Source organism: Prionailurus viverrinus, unplaced genomic scaffold (genome assembly GCF_022837055.1).
Source record: "Prionailurus viverrinus isolate Anna unplaced genomic scaffold, UM_Priviv_1.0 scaffold_35, whole genome shotgun sequence".
In the NCBI taxonomy this organism is placed as follows: Eukaryota; Metazoa; Chordata; class Mammalia; order Carnivora; family Felidae; genus Prionailurus; species Prionailurus viverrinus.
The window spans coordinates 5,222,239-5,240,771 of NW_025927605.1; the positions used below are offsets into that span (position 1 = coordinate 5,222,239).

The 18,533-nt window shown below is 36.8% G+C and overlaps 1 protein-coding gene across 5 annotated transcripts in view; it reads left to right on the forward strand.

Moving 5' to 3' along the window:
• The window catches only part of FBXL20 (F-box and leucine rich repeat protein 20), a 101,397-nt gene that overhangs the window by 76,827 nt on the left and 6,037 nt on the right, over nt 1-18,533 (forward strand). For 4 of the 5 annotated variants that reach the window (XM_047845403.1, XM_047845406.1, XM_047845404.1 and 1 more), the window contains 9 exons: nt 6,201-6,296; nt 8,265-8,391; nt 9,651-9,725; nt 12,401-12,531; nt 14,185-14,204; nt 14,534-14,586; nt 15,522-15,566; nt 17,147-17,203; nt 18,156-18,368. In XM_047845403.1, coding sequence (XP_047701359.1) covers nt 6,201-6,296; nt 8,265-8,391; nt 9,651-9,725; nt 12,401-12,531; nt 14,185-14,204; nt 14,534-14,586; nt 15,522-15,566; nt 17,147-17,203; nt 18,156-18,368 — 817 coding nt within the window. Of the gene's footprint in view, nt 1-6,200; nt 6,297-8,264; nt 8,392-9,650; nt 9,726-12,400; nt 12,532-14,184; nt 14,205-14,525; nt 14,587-15,521; nt 15,567-17,146; nt 17,204-18,155; nt 18,369-18,533 lie in introns of all 5 variants that reach the window. The other variant, XM_047845405.1, reaches the window with a different exon arrangement.

The window sequence follows — 18,533 nt, forward strand, 5'->3', positions numbered from 1 at the left end:
ATATTTCTAAAAGATAAAAGCTTTTAACATAAGCATGTTAATTTTATCACTCCTATAAAAAAACTTAATATCTTAAAATCATCAAATAACCACTGGCCAGTTCAGATTTTTGCTGCTTCTAGTGACTTCAGAAACACAATATTTTAAACATCATATATAAGAAAAAGACACAAACTTTAAAAAGCAAAAATGAAGACTTCTGCTTCTGCCATGACAATAAATGCCCTCCTGCCATAAACAACTGTAAAACTGTACAAAACATATCAAAGAACCAGTTTCAGATGTTGGACAATATGCAGCACAGGACTGAGCAATTAGGTGAGCCCTATGACCACCCTGGCTTTCTGCCTGGTGGTGTTTTCCAGATGGTATAAGGAGAAAGAACCCAAACAGAGAACAAGGTTCTGGCTGATTTGAAGAATAAGAGATCAGAGTTCAGGAACACAAAAGTGGCTGGAATTTTTATCTTAAGATGGGAGAACTACTCAAAAAGGCTACAGAAATCTACATTGATCTGGCTGAATAGTAATCTATAAATGGACATATTGAGACCCCACAAAGCTGGGTAGAAAACATCTAAAAGGAAGGAACAATTACCAGGAAACTGTAAACTGAGAAATTGCCAGAGCTTAGGTAAGGCTGAGAGAAGTTCAAAATGAAGAATGTTCATTGAATACCTTGGGATATTTAATAGAGACTTCAGAAAGGTCACGCCTTTGTAGTAAAGCTAGACTGGACCTGTCCCAGTAAAGGTTAAAAGAAAAAATTCAGGGTCAAATTGATCCATACCTAATTTAGCTGCCTGCCAAGTTAACATTCTTTTAAAGAAGACAACATAGCATGGGGTGCCTGGGTAGCTCAGTGGTTAAGTGTCCAGCCCTTGATTTTGGCTCAGGTCATGATCTCATGGTTGTGAGGTCAAGCCCTGCATTGGAATGCTCTCTCCCTCTCTCCCTCTGTCTCTCTCAAAATAAATAAACTTTAAAAATAAAGACAACAAAGCCTAGACACTCAGCATACAGAATTTCCAGCATTCAATGAAAATTACAAGACATGCAAAAAAGCATGAAATGATACCAGAAGAAAAACCAGTCAATAGTAACAGGTCCAGAAATGACAGAGGTTATAAAATTGACCAATAAAAAGGGTTTAAAAATAGCAAGTAGAAACATGCTCAAGAATTTGTGCAAAAACTTAAAGATAATATGGAGATTGAAGTAAAAGGATGAGAGAGGATATACTATTACAATCACTAATCACAGGAAACTTGGAATGGTTAGTAACATGAGATGATGTAAACTTCAGGAAAAGTGTAGATGGAAAAGATACTAGAAAGTAAATGACAAATCAAGTAGACCAAAAAACAGTAAAGCTCTAGAAGACTTGAGCAACACTGTCAATGAACTTGTCCTAATTGACACTTAAACAGAATGCTATACCAGAAAGCATCAGAGTAAGTGTTCTTTTCAAGTGCACTTAGAATATTTAGTGAGACACACCAAATAATGGACCATAAAAAATTTTTCAGTGAATTTAGGATTGAAATCATAGTGAGTGTAGTGCCATGTCCTCAACAGAATTAAAGTAGAAATGAGTAACATTTCTTGAAATTTTGAAAGTTAAATATTATCCTTCAGAGTAACATGGGCCCACAATTTCTTTATCCATTCATCAGTTGATGGACATTTAGGTTTATATACACAATGGAGTACTATGTGGCAATGAGAAAGAATGAAATATGGCCCTTTGTAGCAACGTGGTTGGAACTGGAGAGTGTTACGCTAAGTGAAATAAGCCATACAGAGAAAGACAGATACCATATGTTTTCACTCTTATGTGGATCCTGAGAAACTTAACAGAAGTCCATGGGGGAGGGGAAGGAAAAAAAAAAAAGAGGTTAGAGTGGGAGAGAGCCAAAGCATAAGAGACTCTTAAAAACTGAGAACAAACTGAGGGTTGATGGGGGGTGGGAGGGAGGGGAGGGTGGGTGATGGGTATTGAGGAGGGCACCTTTTGGGATGAGCACTGGGTGTTGTATGGAAACCAATTTGACAATAAATTTCATATATTGGAAAAAAAAAAGAGAACATGGGTCCAAGAATAGATTACAAAGAAAACTAGAAAATATGTTTTGCTGTGTGATAATGAAAACATAATATTTGAAACTTGTGGGCTATTCCAAAGGCAATACTTTAGAGAAAAATGTAGTTTCAAATGCTTATGTTAGAAAAGAAAGGTTTAAAATAGAGGATCTAGGGGTTCATCGCTGGCTCAGCTGATAGAGCATGTGACTCTTGACCTCGGGGTGGTGAGTTCAAGCCTCACGTTGAGTACAGAGATTACTTTTTAAAAAATTAGATGAGATATCAACAAAATAGGAAACAAAAACAGTACTGAAACCAAAAGCTGGTTTCTTGGGGGGAAAAAAAACCCCAAATTGACAGACTCAGACGAAGAAAATAAAAGAGAAGACCTAGATTATCAAGGAGAGCACTAAATATTTTACCCAAAAGACAGATTAAGACAATCTGAATAGATCAGTAACAAGTAAGTTCAGTGAATAATTGAAAAGAATCCCATAAAGAAAAGCCCAGGCCCAGATGTCTTCACTGGTGAATTCCATCAAATATTTAAAGAAGAGGGGCACCTGGATGGCTCATTTGGTTAAGCATCTGATTCTTGATTTCGGCTTAGGTCATGGTCTCACAGTGGTGAGATCTAGCCCCACGTTGGGTTCCATGCTAATCGTGGAGACTGCTTGGGATTCTCTCTCCCTCTCTCCTTCTCTCCTTCTCCTTCCTCCACCCCCCAAAATAAATTTAAAAAAATAAACATTAAAAAATATTTACAGAAGAAATAATAGCAGTTTTCAAACTGATTCATAAAATGAAATAGGAAATATTTCATAACTCATTTTATGAGGCCAGTATTTTTCTGATACCAAAGACATCACAATAAAAGGAAATCTACTAATTGTTCTTTCTCAGAAACAGAGCCACAAAAATACTTGACAGAATTTTAGCAAACTAAATCTAGCAACATAAGAAAGGATTTGGAATCATAACCAAGCAGGATTTACCCCAGAAATACAAGTGTGGCTTAATATCTGAAAATCAATTAAATATAATATCTCATAATAATTAGTAGAATAAAGTAGAGGTCAGTAGACTTTCTGAACAGGGCCAGATAAGGAAATATTTTTAGGGCTTCATTGGCCATACAGTCTCTGTCACAGCACCCAACCCTGCCAATATGTTTTACAAAGGCAGCCATAGAGTATACATAAACAATTAAGCATAAGTGTGCTCCAATAAAGCTTTATTTCTGTACAATGAGATTTGAATTTCATGCAAGTTTCACATGTCACAAGATCTTTAAAAATTTTTTTTCAACCCTTTGAAAATATCAAAACCATTCTTGACTTGTGAGCCATATAAAAACAGGCAGCTGGTGAGATTTACTGCCCCTTGGAATAAAGGACAGGAACTACATGATCATCTCAGTGTGTGGTGGCCTCTAAAATGGCCCCCAAATAACCCCTGACTCCTAGTACTCACACCCTTATGTAATCTTTCCCCATGAACGTGGACTGGACCTAGTGACTCATTTCTAACAATAGAATACTGCAAAAGAGATTGGATGTCACTTTGGAGGTTAAGTACCAAAGACTGTGATTCTGTCTTGCTCTGCTTTCTCTCAGGGCTGTGGCTCTGGAGGAAGCAGCCTGCCCTGTTGTGAGTAGCTCTGTGGAGAGGTCCATGTAGCAAGGAACTTAAGGTGTGGCCAGCAGCCAGCAAGGACCTGAAACCTATCAAAAACCAAATGAGTGAGCTTGGAATTGGATCTGCTGAGGTCTGCCAACAGCCACCTAAAATAAGCTTGGAAGGGAATTTGCACCCAGTTAACCTTTGAGATGAATGCAACTGTGACCAAGACCTTAATTGCAGCCTGTGAGACATCCTGAGTCAGAGGCACCCTGCTAAAGCTGCCTGTGCCTGTATTCCTGACCCACAAAAACCATGCGATAATAAATGTTGTTTTAAGCTGCTCAGTTTGGGGAGTAATTTGTTAAGTAATAGTAGATAATTAATACATCATCGGATACAGAAAAAAAATACATGGCAAATGCAACACCTATTTGTGATAAAAAAATTCTCAACAAACTAGAAATAGAAGGGAGTTTACTCAATCTGATCAAAACCATCTATGAACAACCTGCTGCTAACATCATACGTAATGATGAAAGACTTTACCCTAAGGTCAAGACCAAGGTAAAGATGTTCCATGTCACCATTTCTGCCAACATTCTGTTGGAGATTCTAGCCAATGCAGTAAGCTTGGGAGAACAAGAAAGAAAGAAAGAGAGAGAGAGAGAGAGAGAGAGAGAAGGAAAGAAAAGAAAGAGAGAGGAAGGAAGGAAGGAAGGAAGGAAAGAAAACTGACAGGAAAGAAGTAAACCGTGTTTATTCACAGATAACATAATTCTAAAAGAAGTGCTTGAAAACAGCAAAACATTACTGAAAGAAATTAAACACCTGTATTAAAAGTATACAGAGAACTCTTACAATCAATAATAAGGCAATCCCGTTAAAGATTGGGCTAAACATTTGGGTAGATTTTCACCAAGGAAAGAGATGAATGGCTAATAAGCACAGGAAAGGGTGTTTGTTGCACAATAAAACCACAGTGGGATTACAATCCATACCCCCTAACATGACTATAATGAAAAAGAGAGTGCCAGGTATTGGCAAAGATGTGGAGAAACTGGGGCATTCATGCATTGCTGGTAGAAATGTAAAATAGTACAGCCACTTTGGAAAATAGTGTGGTGGTTTCTTAAAAAGTCAAACATAAACATAGTGTAGGACCTAGCAATGCTAATCCTAGGCATCTACCCAGAAAAAATGGAAACACAGGTCCATACAAAGACCTAAGACACATATCTGCCAAATAGAATGTACAACTCTTATTTGGGTCCTAATTTGAACAGGTCACGTTGACGAAGGCATTTATAAGACAATTAGGGAAACTTGGACAGTCAGGTTATCAGATATTAAGGAATTAAAGTCATTATCCGTTAGAAAGATGTCCTGAAATATTTACAGGTGAAATAGTCTGGGATTTGCTTTAATTTTTAAATTTTTTTTTTAACGTTTATTTATTTTTGAGACAGAGAGAGACAGCATGAACAGGGAAGGGTCAAAGAGAGAGGGAGACACAGAATCTGAAACAGGTTCCAGTCTCTGAGCTGTCAGCACAGAGCCCGATGCGGGGCTCGAACTCACAGACCATGAGATCATGACCTGAGCCGAAGTCGGACTGCTTAACCGACTGAGCCACCCAGGCGCCCCTGGGATTTGCTTTAAAATACTGAAACAAAAAGCAGAGGAAAATAGATGAAATAGAAATAGTAGAATGTTAATAAATGTCAAAGCTTAACAATGGTACAAGTGCATTCTGTATTCACTCTTGTGTATATTTGAAATTTTCCATAAGAAGTTAGAAAAATTAAACTGAGAACTTGACTACTGTGGAAAAAGAGCCTTTAAGAAATTCATAAAGCGGGGGGGGGAAGAAATTTATAAAGGGGCACCTGGCTGGTCAGTCAGTAGAACATGTGACTCTTGATCTGAGGGTCATGAGGTCAAGCCCCACATTGAGGGAAGAGATTACTTTTTCAAAAAAACATAAAGGCAAGTAGGTAATAATATTACATAACTTAGCTTGTTTGAGCCCAATACTGGTCCTTTACAGTTGCAAAAATCCAACCATTTCATACTGCCATGTAAAAGGTTATCTTAAGCAGAGATTTAAGTGAAAGAGCAGAGACAGAGCTTTCAGTCTTCATGTTGCACCACTTGCTGGCAAGTACTAGCTAGCTTTCTGGTATTTCTGTATTTGCCAAATGCATATAGGTCTCTTATCAGCACAGAGTAGTTTGCTGTTAAACATTTCCAAATGAGAATCAAGCACCATGATCCCCTCATGCAAACGCTCATACACAGCACAGCCTTTCTTCTTTGCGAATGGCACCTGCCTCTTCCTCAGCATGAAAGAGCCCAGGATTTACAGCTGCTTTTATTTGGGGTATGGAAATTTTATAGTTCTTATGTACAGACACATGTTTATGAGAATCGTGCATGATTTACTAAAGATGCGTTCCTATTTATTCATTATTTTCTCCTTTTTCCATTTTTCAGTACATGTACTAGCCTTAGCAAGTTCTGTTCCAAACTCAGGCACCTTGACTTGGCTTCCTGTACATCAATAACAAACATGTCTCTTAAAGCTCTGAGGTAAATGTCTTCTACCAAGAATGTCCAATAATCAGAACAAATATACTTATTTTTTTATTTCAAATAACTGAATTAAATTGGAATTGAAGGAAACTATGTTTTATGGATATGTACTATAGTTCAGAATAGATTTTTTGTTTTATCACTTGCCCAAATTACAGGACACATCCAGGTGAAATGACTAGAGGTAACTAGGATTTCTGAACAGACTGGCACAACTTCTACATGAATGATTTGATTTTTATGAGGGCTTGATTCCCGCCCCCCCCCCCCCCCCCCCCAAATGCCACATATCATTATAGCTTAGTGGCTTAGTGATTAAAGCAGCACTCTGGAGCCAGGTGATTAACTAAGTACTTCAAACAAATATAACCCTCCTGAGTTGTTCCTTTCTATCTCATAGTGCTGTTAGGATTAAACAGTATTATTATTATTTGATAGTATTAGGCCAAATCGTGTAAAAGTTGCCAGTATTTAACAACTTTTGTCTTATAAAAATGACGGCCTCATATAGTTCAACCTAATATATATAAAGCGCTTAGCAGAGTTTCTGGCATACAGTAAGCGTTTGATAAGTTTTGTTTTAATGTTAATGTATTTTTAAAGTACGTTACAGAAAATGTACCTTAAAAAGAAGGTGAAATGCTCATTCTCTTTGTAACTTTACTTTTTTATCAGCCTTTTATAAATAATTATAGCCCCATGTATTGGTTATGTTCATGAATAGTAAAAATTAAGCTATTAAAAGAAATGTAGATTTAGTTGAGTGTAAGTAATCTAAAAATATGACTTCCTCTAGAGTTTTCCTTATGAATATTGAATATATGCATTTAAAGCCATTTGCCATGTAGAATGATAAATAGGATAATATAACAACACTTACAGTTTACAAAATATTTTCACATAAATGATTTCATTTATTTCAAAACCTTGTGGGGCAGATAGGACACACACTTTATAGTTAAGAAAGTCTTAAAACATTTTTTAATGCCAGGTACTGTGATTTAACCATAAGATGTAAGTAAATAAGGTATCGTTGCTGCCCTTAAGCTGCTCAGAGCCTAGTGGGAGAAAAAATAAACAGTATGATAAGTTCTGTTATAGAAGTGAGTGCATCCATTTGAGGAGAACATAGGAGGGGCTATGGCTGATCTTAGATTAAGAGGAGTTCAGGCCGGTTTCCTAAAGTGACTTGCCTGAAGTCACACTATTTAATGCTGAAGAATGAACTTGAACCAAGATCCTCTGCCTTCGTTTTATAAAACAATTAAAGCAGTATTTTCCTAAGAATGTCCTAGAAGTTGAGATTCTTCCATAGTTCAAGTGAGAAATGAAAGACGAAACTAATATTTGATATAAGGCAGAGATCGAACACAACATATCCTAAATTCAGCCTGTGGAAGCAGTACTCCAGATACTTCACAGATAAGGAAAATTTATAGATCTTTTGTATTTTTTACATAAAAATGTAAATATCCTCATTATTACTCTGATAAGTAATAGAATTATTTGATAAAGAATCTGAATCTAAACTCTTCACTAATTACTCTGTTAACTTGAACAGGTCACTTAATTCCCATTTACTTTCCAGATCTTTTAAAGATGTGATAAGTGCAAAAAGAATATGTTTGGAAAGGATAAACCTCCATAACAGTCTAACATATCTGAAAAACAATATTGTGCTTTGTGCTTACTAGTTTAGCTGGATTTAAGAGAGCCCCTGTAGTGATATAGTCCCACGTGAACACCACAAGTGTTGATAAATATGCTTTGTTGTTTTTGTTGTTGTTGTTGTTGTTGTTGTTGTTGTTGGTTGACTATATTCTAAATCTATGTTAAGTAAATATATTCTTAGGGGAGAACATGGGACTGTAGCCATTCCCTGACTAAATAGCCAATAAAATGAGACTTTGGTACCTTTGGAATTGGGTTTAGTCATATGTTTGTTTCATTTTGTTTTGTCCTAAGTGAGGGATGTCCACTGTTGGAGCAATTAAACATTTCCTGGTGTGACCAAGTAACCAAGGATGGCATCCAAGCACTAGTGAGAGGCTGTGGGGGTCTCAAGGCCTTATTCTTAAAAGGCTGCACACAGGTAATACTCCATGTAGTGCTTGTGAATGTTAGAAGAACCATGGACTTTGTAGGCAGTCCAAAGATATTGGCTTGAGGAACATGTAGTTGTATATTATTGGCCAAAGATACATACTTACCAAATACTAAAATGTTTTCCTTAGAGTAAAAAAACCTAAGAATTAACATCTGACCAAAGAAATTTATGAGGGGAGGCAAGATGAGGAGAAAAAATCACACCACACATCCACCTCAGGCAAGAAGGGTCTCTTGCAACTTAATCTGAAAAGGAAACTTGCCATGTTGCCATTGTCTGAGACCTTAAACTGGAGAGGCAAGGAAGCCAGCTTAGTTAGCAATTTCGCTGGTTGTTTGACTACCAGGTTAAATGTGCCAAATATACAGAACCTACATTTTATAGTGTTGATGTTTACTTCCTGCCAGTCACATTACAAATCCCAACATATTTTGTCATTAAAAATTTTTGCTATCTTCATATTTTACTGTGGAAAAAAAAATAAGGAATTGACATGGCAGTGTCTGGAAGGAAATAATCAAAAGTGAGTTTAGAAGTGATTGACAAAGTAGGGCTAGGCTCTTAAGAAATTATTTTACTAATGCTTACTGAAACCATACCTTGGATGCCGTTAAAAGTGCCCTTACTCTTTGACCATGATGGGACGAGTTCCATTGTTTGAAACAGCGCTTTGAAAGGGAGACTGCCTTAAAACAACAGCTTGAGCTTCTGGTTATTTATGGAATCCTGGAAAATATTGATTGGAATGCACCATTATACATTATAATCAATTACTTGCCATCTGTTCTCAGCACTGTACACATGGCACTGATCTTCCAGCAGCAGATAAACCGGATTCCTTTCTCAGCTCCTGCTCCCAAAAAGTTTGTTTTTAAAAAACTTTATATAGGAAGCATAGAAGTGTGAAAATTATTTTAGCTTCATAATCCCTGAACAAAATGCTGTGAGGCATATTTAATTTATCAGAAGAAAAATCCATAAACATTAGGCAGTGTTTATTTTATCTTTTCCTTGATTTGGTGATCATATGAATTTGATGTGGTTGGAACTGATGAAAAATACTGATAACCATACTAATGATATGAAGTCCACCTTTCTGTGATCACAGGTCATTGTTTCTGATTCATTGTTCTTTGAAATTTGGTTGGCTGTATTTAGAATGTATTAATGAATGTATACATTCCTAAATCTTTATCCCTTGAAATAATGTTAGTAATCATATTTTCTCTTTTTAATCTTTCTAGCTAGAAGACGAAGCTCTCAAGTACATAGGTGCACACTGTCCTGAACTGGTGACTTTGAACTTGCAGACTTGTTTAGTAAGCAGTCCTTCCCACAATTCTTTTGTATTAGTAATTCATATCAGTAATATTGTAAGAGCTTTAGTCATCAAGACCAGTGGTTATTCTACTTCAATCCTGGGGACACTGTAAACACACAGATGATTCTTTGCATGTTTAACAATAGTCACTCCTGAGGGTTTTAACAGAGATAATATAGAAGGTAGCTCTTGCAGACTTCCAAATAAGCGAACTGTAACTCCACCCCTTTTCTTTTTTTCTTTTCAAAGTGAATTATTCACAAACTTCAGTACTTAAAATATTTTTGGTAAATTAACTGCAGTTAGATCAATTAACATCTATCATTGGGTCATAACTATTGGGAACCACTGATCCAAACAGATGACAAGCAAAATGTACTCTTTAAATTTTTAATTTCCAAGTAGTATTCGTAGTTCACATTTGGCTTGTTTAGACTATCAGCTTTTTTTGTGTCTATCCCCAAACTCCCCTGCATTTTGCTCAGAGAATTTGCTGAAACCACTCAGGTTCCTACAACATTGACAGTACATATTTAGCCTTTCTCTCTTGCCTGGAAAATTACATATATGTGTTGCCTTGGAATGAGAGCCTCTCGTTGCAATGAAAAAGAGTTGATGAGGGCTTTCCTTGTTTTTGCTAAAACTTCTTCTCATACCCTTCTCTTGTTTGATTACCTGAAACTTGAGAGCATAGTGGTTGTTTAGTTTAAAGGTGACACATAAAGGGCCATATTTTGTGCAAGTGAAGCAACCTCCCCTTTCAAGCCCTTAAGGGATGGTTCTGATAATGATCTGCTCAGGAGGCTCCTGAAGACTGAGTTAAAGGAATGACATTCCTTTTAATTCTGATCACCCCTTCCTTTTAATTCTGACTGTCATAGTTACTATAGAATTTGCCTAATTTCATTTATGAAACGAAAATATTTGGCCTGACAGGAAGAGCTTATACAACTGTTGTAAACATGAAACCATCACCTTACAGTGATAGGAAGAAACTGTTCTTAGGCATCTTCAGATTCTGTACACACAGATACACAGAGATACACTCCATAGATATTTGTGTGGATATATGTTACACACACATTCACACAACCATATAAATACATACCCTACCTACCATTTGCTGTTTTAGTTTCACTTCCTTTATCCTTTCAGCAGACAGAAAGTGCAGGTGGTAAGCGTAAAGAACCAGTTCTGTCATCAGTTTATTTTACTCTTTCCCTTCACCCAGGTCTTAGGGCATAAGTCATCCCTTCCGTAGAATGTGATGAAATGATTCTCATTCCTAAGACTTCATGTGTCTGCCCAAAACTGTTGAAGTGACCAAAGTACATTCTTGAGCCATTCTCTTTTTCTGGACTAATTTGAAAACATAAAAGTTTAGTAAATTCTATTCTTTCTAAAATTTGAAGTATTGGTACATATGACTTTCCTCAACTTTCTTCCTCAGTAACCCCTTATAGATTTTAAAACATTAAGAAGGAAAAGGCAGCACAGCCCTATAAAACTTTCCTAATATTATATGACACAAGTTCTCATTGGCCTGGTAAATATGCATGTTTATCGATTGCTGTTTCCCCTTTACACTTCAATTATCCTTGTTTAGTAATAACATACATCACACTTGTATGAAAGTTACTTCCACATGTGTTGATCTTCATTAATTTATCCTCAAGATAAATCTTATATCTGCCTTAGCATCCATTTTTTATCTGTATCTTGTTTCAATTATGCAATATTGAGAATATACTGATTTAAGCAGTGAATATTTAAAGCTTGATTTTTTTTTTCAGTTGTCCTGGCAACCTAAGGACACTGACTGAACAGAGATGACAGGAGAGCTTTATTCTGAGGCTTATACAAAATTTGTGAAACTAACAGGACAAATTGAAGTGCTAATCATATCCTACATGTTAAGATGTTTATATATGGCATCTTTTTTTTTTTTTTTTAGTGTAACATCTTGCTGTGTCCTTTTTATTTTAGAATAATTTAAAACACACAAAATTACATTTGGTTGATCACAGCTGTTTATCTCCATAAATGAGTATATTCTTTATATTATACAACTAAAATGAATACATAAATAAATGGATCTGTGGTTGATATGAAGTTGCAACTGTCATCCATAGGTTGTTTTATTTTTTCAGTAACTTAGTATCAGTGTCAATTTTGAACTTATAAATACATTTATACTGCTGTGCTTGCCTGTTTCCTAGGTTTTAAAGTCATGTAATTGAATCTACCCCACGATGTACCTCATGCTGTTCCCAATCCCGTTAGGTTACAAGAATCCCATTATAGCTTCCTCCTTTTACACCAAAAATGAGCACTGGGGCACCTAGCTGGCTCAGTCAGTAGAGCATATAAGTCTTGATCGCGGGGTCGTGAGTTCAAGCCCCACGTTGGGCATGGAGCCTACTTAAAATAAACTAAAATGAAAAAAATGAGCACAGATTCTCTCACAAACTAAATCAAAAGGAACTGAGAAGGAGAAACAAAACGTATTCATTTTCTTTTAGGTCTACTACCTAATTAATATTAAGCTCTATTTTATTTCTTTTTGGTGCTTATTTTCAGAGGTAACATTTTTTTCCTTTTCTTCTGCTAAATAACTAATATCTATGGGATTTTTTTGCTCTTATTTATTTATTTATTTATTTATTTTTTTAGCAAATCACAGATGAAGGTCTCATTACTATATGCAGAGGGTGCCATAAGTTACAGTCCCTCTGTGCCTCCGGCTGCTCCAACATCACAGATGCCATCCTGAATGCTCTAGGTCAGAACTGTCCACGGCTTAGGTAAACATTTCTTGTTTAGCTCAAAAAATCATGGGAAAGGAACAAAGGCCTTCTTCACCCAAATTTATTTCTTTGGAACTTTGAGATTTTTAAGGTAGATACTACAAGGCTACCCTTTTAGATGCCCAGCTACTTGCTTTGTACCTCATTCGATTACATGTAATTGGCCTAAACCAAAGGGTAATAGTCCCCATTTCCTACTTCTTGCTATCTACACTAGAAAAAAAAAAAAAAAAACATTTTATTTCATTACTTGTCTTATTAAACTTTCATATAATTCATTTCTAAAGAAAGTTTTTAAAGGCCTACCCCTGTGGTTATTTGTATTGTGGTAATGATGCCCGGTACATAGAAGAAAGTATTTTTTAAAAAAGCCCTACAGGAAAACTTCCTTTGTGCTCAAGATCTTTTAGAGCAAAGCTTATTTCTCTATGGTTCCTCCTTTCTGCCAAAATATAGGATTGGCTGAATATTTACTAAGAATGCTGTTAGCATACACATGATTTCAAACCCATATTGATTTTGTAAAAGCCCACAACACACTGTTTCATAATAAATAGGGATTATCCCCATATACCTGTTTTGTTTTTAAAACAAAACTTTTATTTTACTTATATGTTAGACATGTTGACCATTGTTGTAAGGGATTTACAAATATTAATTCGTTTAATCCACAGAATACCATATTAGCACTGTTACTGTCTCCATAATATAGATGAGAAAACTGAAGCCCAGAGAGGTCAGATAACCTGTTCAAGGTCTCACAGCTAGTGAGTTCAAGAGCAAGATTCAAACCCAGGCAGCCTGGCTCCAGAACCCAGAAAACCTCTTGTCTTACATATAATAATCATTGTAAACCAATATAACTTCATTAAAGCTTTTTGTAGTCACCTGGCCAGGAGCCTGACCATCATTATTGAAAGAAAATTTGCCTAGATTATCAAAATTCCTTGATAGATCATAGACTTGGTCAGAATTAATAATGTCAGAGGCCTGGAGCTAAGGAGGTAGCCAAACTTCTCCCTAAAAATCTTACACTTTACCTTTTTCTCATTTGAAGAGAGGACTGTTCAGCTCCTTATTACTTCATGGCTTATTTTATTGTTCGAATAGAAAAGCTCTCAAATATGATAATCAAAAGTTCAGTCAGATCATGTTTTCCCATTAGATATATATAGCATTCATTTCTTATTGATTTTTGATAATGATTTCTTATACTGTGGCTTTATTTGTTTCAACTTATGTAGTAAGTAATTTGTAAGCAGACATAAAAATATTCTTTGGTACGGTCACACAGACACCACCAAAGTTTTCACAGAAAGGAGCTACTTTTGATTCCCCAGTCCTGTGGTTGGCATTTAGGTTGGTGTTTAGCAGTTCCTGAGTAGGAGAGTTGTCTGCCAGCTCAGTTTCCCCCTCCTCTGGGCCTCCCCGGGAGCCTGTGGGAGGAGGCAAGAAGCTTAAGGGTATTTTTTCATAAGTATGGAATTTCATACTTGGTACAGGCCTGTAATTAACCAGTCCCTTCATAGAATTTTTAAAAGCTATTTAAATCTGAGTGAACCTACATGTAAAATAGGGAAAGAGAATAATTTACTTGAGCAACAGATTAATTGAAACAGAGTATTTATCTCCATTTCCTTTGTTTTCTAGGAGCAGGCTGCCCTCTGGGGGTAAGCAGTATGCCATCAAGAAGGCTTTTAAATGCGTTTTTCATGCATTTTGGCATTAACTACAAGCTTCTATTATATTCTTCTGATTGCATCACCCTGAATTGTGGTATTTACAGGACCACTTTATGATGACTCCATGAAAATGAGTGGCAAGATCTGTATACAGACTTGCTTAGCTGTTAATGTCACTATAGTATGCAGTGCCTAGGGAATAGGAGGTTGTTTTCTTAAATTCTTGCTGTTTTTAATAAACCCAGTTTTCAGGGAACAAGGGCTTGACTTTCACTTTTTTTTTTTTTTTTTTTTTTTTTTTTATAACAGAATATTAGAAGTGGCAAGGTGTTCTCAATTAACAGACGTAGGCTTTACCACTCTGGCTAGGGTAAGTATTTTCTCCAGGTTCTGTAGGTTTGGTTTGGGATTTTTCTTTCAGAGGAGTGAACAATGAGGGGAAAGAAGAAAGGCAGCAGAATTGAGGGTGTGGGATGTGAGGGAACTTCTCTGTGGCTGGTGTTCCTGAGCATTCTCATGCTGCAGCTATAGGCCTGTGGAATACAAACTGCTCTGGAAATACAGACGTGCGTTGGAGGACATGATGCTCCTTCATGAGACTTGATTTGTCACATTTTCATTAGATGGTAAACTAAGCAGGGACTTTCTCATGCTTCATGAAAGAAATTCTTGGTTACTTGGTATGCGACTGGTGGGTGAGAGTGTTGTTGAAAGAAATGGATAAGCCCAATTTTAAATGGAGGTGGCTTAAGATTTTTTGTGTTCTCCCGAATATGTTAATCCTTGGAATGGTTTATAAATCACTGTATGTATAATAATAGCATTTAAAATTATATTGTCTTTAACCAGTATAATGGAACATGGGGAAGGACCTTTGCTTTCAGGCAGATTGATGGAACATTAATTGGTCGGGGGCAACATATGGGATAACTAAATCGGGACATAAAGCTTACCTTTCAGTCTTCCAAAGAAAATAATTTTCATCAAATTATTTATGGTTAGAAGGCTCTGTACTAGCTTGGTATTAATATTCAGGGAATTTATTCCCGTGGACTTGTAAGGTGTTAGATACTTTAAATGTAGAATAATTAAGAAATTTCACTGTGATCGAGGCCTTTTAAAATGTGTAATTAATGGAATAAGGCAGAAAGTGTCATTAGAATGACACCTCTGAGTTATAGGAGGTTGTTATAGGAATAACTCTGAAAGTTAAGATTTTGTCGGTGTATTTAATACGACTTCTGGCCTTAAATTTTCCCATGTTTTAAATGTTTGAGCTATAATGTTTGGTTTTATATTTTGTAGAATTGCCATGAGCTCGAAAAGATGGACCTGGAAGAGTGTGTTCAGGTAAGAATGTGGATTTTTACTCAGAAATGCAGTATGATAGAAACTTACATAATATGTGCACAGCAGAACTTTCAGTTCCTTACCCTAATGTCATGGAGTGCCTGCAGCATTGCTGACTCTCCATTTATTGTGGTGTCCTCTAGGCATACCAGGCAGAGGTACTGTGGTATATGTGGTAAAGAACTAGAAAAATACATGCCATCAATATAGTTACCAGTGGAAAGAAAGAAGACCCAAGTATTCAGGCCATAAAGATGTTAAAATGTTTCCTTAGAACTACAGGGTTGTAATTCTAGTAAATAATTAAAGCTCCCATCACATTGGCAATATAGCACTGCCTTTTTTTTTTTTTTTTTTAAAAAGCTTAATGAGACCCTGGAGCCCTTACATCATTAGCCCTGGAAATCTGACTCTACCCATTGGGCAGACAGACTGACCAGATACTGCCTTACAAACAATTTCTTTTATTACCAGTTTTTAAAGCTTTGAGATTATTAATTGATTGGGGAGAAATTTTGAAGGGGCACTCCTACTCCTAAAAAGAAGATAGAGTAATAAATTTTTTTATAGTAAAAATAAAGGAAAGAGACTCCAGTAATTATAGAAGTCAGTTTTTTCTAAAATACTTGTTATCCAGACACTACTTAGCAGCTATTCTTACTAAACTAAAACTTGTTCACATCCATCTATCTTTTGCACTTGCCTGAGTGTCCCATGTGTCCTCCCCAGTGTTGCTCCTTCTGAGTGATGTGCACATGCCTGCCCTCCCCAACCTTTCACCCCCCACCATTTCTTAACCCCTGTGAAGCTCTGTATGTTATCATCATCATCATCACTTCAGAGTTGGAGGGACGTTTGAAAAGAAGCACTAATTTACTTTCCAGCCTTAGATAACTATAAAAGATTGTTCTTCCTTCAAGAGTTCTGCTTCTTGAATGTTCATAGCTAACCCAGAGTCCCGCAGCCCCCTTCTGCCACCTTTGGGAAAATACCTGACACCCAGTTTATCAATTCAGAGTTAATGGCATGACTTACAAAATACAAGCCAAATATATATTCTTAAAAATTTGAGGATATTCCCACATTAAATTTTTTTATGGAGCAGTGTCTTCTGATTCTTTTTTGTGGTTGTTCTAAGGAGGTAGAACAAAGTCCAATGGATAGAAACTACAAGGGGACAGATTTTCATTCATTTCAGAGACAAAGGATTTTCAATAGACTATTTGAATAGTCAAAGATGAAAATTAGAGATGACTAGATGTGTTCAAACCTGCCTGGATAGATTCTCAAAGAACAGGTTCAGGTAGCTGATGGGATTTCAACCTTAGGTTCTGTTATTTGATGATTAATATCAGGATATCAGTCTAGGGGCACCTGGCTGGCTCAGTCAGTAGAGCATGCGACTCTTAATCTCAGGGTCACAAGTTCAAGCCCCACATTAGGCATGGAGCCTACTTTAAAAAAGCCCGGGGGGGGGGGGGGCGGGTATCAGTCTAGAATACAAGGGTACTCAAGAATGAGGTACAGCCATGAGGCTTTTTTGGAATTATACCTATAATAAACTTCTGTGTTTCTTTCAGATAACAGATAGCACATTAATCCAACTTTCTATACACTGTCCTCGACTTCAAGTATTGGTGAGTTTGACTTTTCGAAAGTTTTGTGTTCATTGGATTCAATCAAAACCCAACTCTTACTTTACTCTTGGTGTCTGGCTACCATTGTGGGAAAGCATATTTCTCCAAATTTCCAACTTACAGAGGACCAAAGGATTATGTTATCAGTACTTAGAGATTGAAAAGTGACATGAAGAGTATGAAATCTGCCTCCCACGTGAATTATACTTCAGCCTGAATGATGGCTGAATTTCAGAGATCCAGGGGACAAAATGGCCCCAAATTCAATTTGCTTCACTTGAGACTAATAGGTCGTATAAAACAGAACCAATCAAGGCTTTACTAGGGGTGTTCTGTGCTACTGTTTCCAGTAATACTGTGGGAAAGCATTCTGCTTGACTAGTTTGTGTCCAGGCTCATTTTTGTGTGTACTTAGTGCCATATTACTATCCAAAATTGGGATAAGGGGTTCTGAGTTTCACATGGAGGAACCAGGAATTTAAGGAAAACTGGTAAAGAGACTTATGTGAAGAGATGACCACACCTAACAGGTGTACGAATCATCTTCAGTTAATTAGCTGCTTGGGCATTCCCCTGTATCAGATATTCAGTGTTTAGTCCAAATTCCAGAAAATTTTATTCAAGAAAAGCTTGAGGCCCCTTTGCCTCTGTAGAAAAGTGTTCATTTGTGTATGGGGGTGCGTATGTTATTTTGTTTATGAACTATTTCACAGTCGTTGCATGCACTCACACAGTGTATTTAGAATCACACATAGAAATGTCAGTCATTGATTGTGAAAAGCAGAACCCCAGCAGCTCTAGTTTGCTCTCATTTTACCACATGGATCTAGTGATGGCTCCATATACATCAAAATCCAACCCAGAAGGTTTCCTTCCCGACTGTGCACAGGCCAATGGCTAGAAAAACACCATGAGATGTTTCAGTGACCTTCCTTGCTCTATTTGGCTGCAGAGTCTGTCTCACTGTGAGCTGATCACAGATGATGGAATTCGTCACCTGGGGAATGGAGCCTGCGCCCATGACCAGCTGGAGGTGATTGAACTGGACAACTGCCCACTAATCACAGATGCTTCCCTGGAGCACTTGAAGAGTTGTCACAGCCTTGAGCGGATAGAACTCTATGACTGCCAGCAAATCACACGGGCTGGGATCAAGAGACTCAGGGTAAAGATGGCTGCACACTCTCCAGCTCTAGTGCTCTCCGCACCCTTTCCTTCTTTTGTTTCTTTTTTTTTTTCCTCCTTTATTTCCTTTTCTGTTTTTGTTCTAGATTTAGATTTCTGTGATTTTTATATTTACTTGGACATTTAGCAAAGAGGAAAAAATGGA